A 2,936-nucleotide genomic window follows, 5' to 3' on the forward strand; every position below is an offset into this window, starting at 1 on the left:
TAGAGTGCTGTGGTGTCATATCTCACAGCAACCTCTAACTCTTGGGCTTAAGCGATCCTCCTGCCTCAGTTTTTCTATTTTTAGTAGAGACAGGATCTCACTTTTGCTCAGGCTGGTCTCGAACTCATGAATTCAAGCTATCCACCCATCTCAGCCTCCCGGAGTGCTAGGATTACAGGCATGAGCCACCACAGTCAGCTTGATCTGTAGTTCTTCTTGTTGTCTGGGTATGTATTCTGGTTAGTGGAGAAATATAGCCACAGGGAGAGAAAGGAGATATGTTGCCTGACCGCTGGAAACACCAATTCTAGACTTAGTGCAAAAGATTAAATTCAAGATTGTTCCACAGAGAACTGCTTCTAGATACAGAGAAACCACTTGAGCTGTTGTAATCTTTTTATTTTTGAGACAGAGTCGTAAGCTGGGTAGAGTGCGGTGGCATCATAGCTCACAGCAACCGCCAACTCTTGGGCTCAAGTGATCCTCTTGCCTCAGTTTGTTTATTTTTAGTAGAGATGGGGTCTCACTTTTTGCTCAGGCTGGTCTCAAACCCATGAGCTTAAACAATCAACCCACCTCAGCCTCCCAGAGTGCTAGGATTACAGGTATGAGTCATCACACCCAGTTCTGAGCTGTTTGAATCTTGAGGATGATAGAAAATTCTGGAAACCAGCAGGATAAACATCCTGTGGACAGGTAACTCCAGAAGACAGAGGAGATACATAGGCTTTTGAATGCATACCCACTTTCTTCTTCCCGTTTGGCCAAATTGATTGTCATCCTGGTAGGCTGAGCCCGGGAGACCAGCCTTAGGCAACATAGTGGGACCCCATCACAGATCTTAGTCCTGGACAATGGCCCCAAAATATGTTACCAGAATTTCTTCAGTAGGTCCTTGGTCTCGGGGATTCTAAGAATGAACCCAGGGACCACAGATCAGTAGCAAGATAGTATTTTATTAGACAGAAAGGAATACAGAAGGAGTAAAAAGCACCAGAGCTTCTGGTAAAGGAAAAGACCCAAATGGGAAGGCTTCCCTATAGTTTTATTTTTAATTAATAAATAATGGTATATTAATGGCATACTCCGGTGGTATTTTAGTACTTGATTGTTAATATATTCCATGTATATTACTTATTATTATAAGTATTATATCTTCTTTTGCCTACTGGATCATAAATTATTTGAGAACGGGAACTCCTGTGTCCTTGATAGGGTCAATAAATGCACCCAGCTCATTATAATATGCCTTTTGTGTTGAGAGGTGTCTCCTATGGTTGGTATACAGCAGGCCAAGAAAACTGGCATAGCTTTGGCTAGGATGGGACCTGTAGGCCTTGTCAAGGTCAAAATGAAAGAGATGGCATGAAAGAGATGGCATTGTTTTAGTTTCTTATAAACTGCTATCAAACTTTATGATTTTTCTTTACTTTTTTTTCTTTGTTTTGCCATAGATTGTGCTTCTTGGTCAGACCCCGCATCAAGAACATGCGATACATTGCCAGTGAGTGTGCCATTTTACTACGTGGGAAATGTGTATTTAGCCCAAGATCTAAGGGCCTTGGCCATGGGACCGTTGAATAAGAAAAGAACTGTTTAAGTTGGCCATGGCCATTGTAGGGATATCTGCTTCCTTGCTTCTAGTCTAATGGATGGTCTGTGGCTTGCTGGGCTGCATTCCTTTTATCTGTAGATCTTGTTAATGCTGACAAATCGGCTGGCCGAACTCGCAAATACAAAGTGATCTTCAGCCCTCAGAAGGTGAGTTTGGATCCTGATAGGAGTGGGATAAGGTAGAACAGGACTAGGAGTGGGCAGAGGAAGGGCACAACAGTGCAGTCTTCCCATCTCAGTCCATTCTCTGTTGCTTGTAACAGAATACTTGAGACTGGGTATTTTTTTAGAAACAGAAATTTATTTACCTCATGGTCCTGGGGAGGCTGCAAAGTCCAAGAGCCAGTGTACCAGCTCCTGGCAAGGGTTATCCCATGGGTGAAAGGTGTAATACAGAAGCAAGCATGCAAGACTGAGAGGTGCCAGCCCGACTCACTTAATAGCAATCCGTACTCCTGATAAGGACATTAACCCATTCAAGAGGGCTCCTCAGCTCAGCTCCTATGGCTCAAGTGGCTAAGGCATCAGCCACATATACCTGAGCTGGTGGATTCAAATCCAGCCTGGGCCCGCCAAACAATGATGGCTGCAACCAAAAAATAGCTGGGCGTTGTGGTGGGCACCAGTAGTCCCAGCTACTTGGGAGGTGGAGGCAGGAGAATCACTTGATTGGAGTTAGATTGCTATGAGCTATGATGCCACAGCACTCTACCCAGGGCAACAGCTTAAGGCTCTGTCTCAAAAAAAAGGGGCAGTGCCTGTAGCTCAAAGGAATAAGGCGCTGACCCCATATACCGGAGGTGGTAGGTTCAAACCCAGCCCTGGCCAAAAACTACAAAAAAAAAGAGGGCTCCTCTCTGGTGACCCAATCTCCTGTCATTAAGTCTCATCTCTGCAGGCCAACACTGCTGCACTGGGGACGTATTCAAACCATAGTACTCCCTCAAAGCAAATTATGTGTGGCTGAACCAAATGGCTATCACTGTCTTCGTGCTGCTGTATTCCAGAGGGTCTGTCATCACACTGCCCTAAATAAAGTATTTTGGAATCTTGAGAGTGAGAGGAGGCCTCTACATAGATTTCTTTATTATTTATTTATTTATTTATTTATTTTCATGAGACAGTCTCACTCTGTCACCCTGGGTAGGGTGCGGTGATATCATAGCTCATAGCAACCTCAAACTCTTGGGCTCAAGTGATCCTCTTACCTCAACCTCCTTTGTAGCTGTGGCTACAGGCACCCACCATAATACCTGGCTAATTTTTCCATTTTTAGTTGAGATGAAGTCTTAGTCTTGCTCAAGCTGGTCTCCAACTCACCC

At 44.4% G+C, this 2,936-nt stretch overlaps 1 protein-coding gene across 1 annotated transcript in view; it reads left to right on the forward strand.

The window, feature by feature from the left end:
- Positions 1 to 210: 210 nt before the first annotated feature.
- VPS33B (VPS33B, late endosome and lysosome associated) overlaps positions 211 to 2,936 on the forward strand; it is a 22,358-nt gene continuing 19,632 nt past the window's right edge. The window contains exons 1-3 of the mRNA XM_012813576.2: positions 211 to 227; positions 1,455 to 1,504; positions 1,694 to 1,761. Coding sequence (XP_012669030.1) covers positions 1,489 to 1,504; positions 1,694 to 1,761 — 84 coding nt within the window. The 5' untranslated portion in view covers positions 211 to 227; positions 1,455 to 1,488. The remainder of the gene's footprint in view (positions 228 to 1,454; positions 1,505 to 1,693; positions 1,762 to 2,936) is intronic.

The sequence above is a fragment of the Otolemur garnettii genome, unplaced genomic scaffold (assembly GCF_000181295.1).
Source record: "Otolemur garnettii isolate 467f Iridium unplaced genomic scaffold, OtoGar3 scaffold00277, whole genome shotgun sequence".
NCBI classification, from domain to species: Eukaryota; Metazoa; Chordata; class Mammalia; order Primates; family Galagidae; genus Otolemur; species Otolemur garnettii.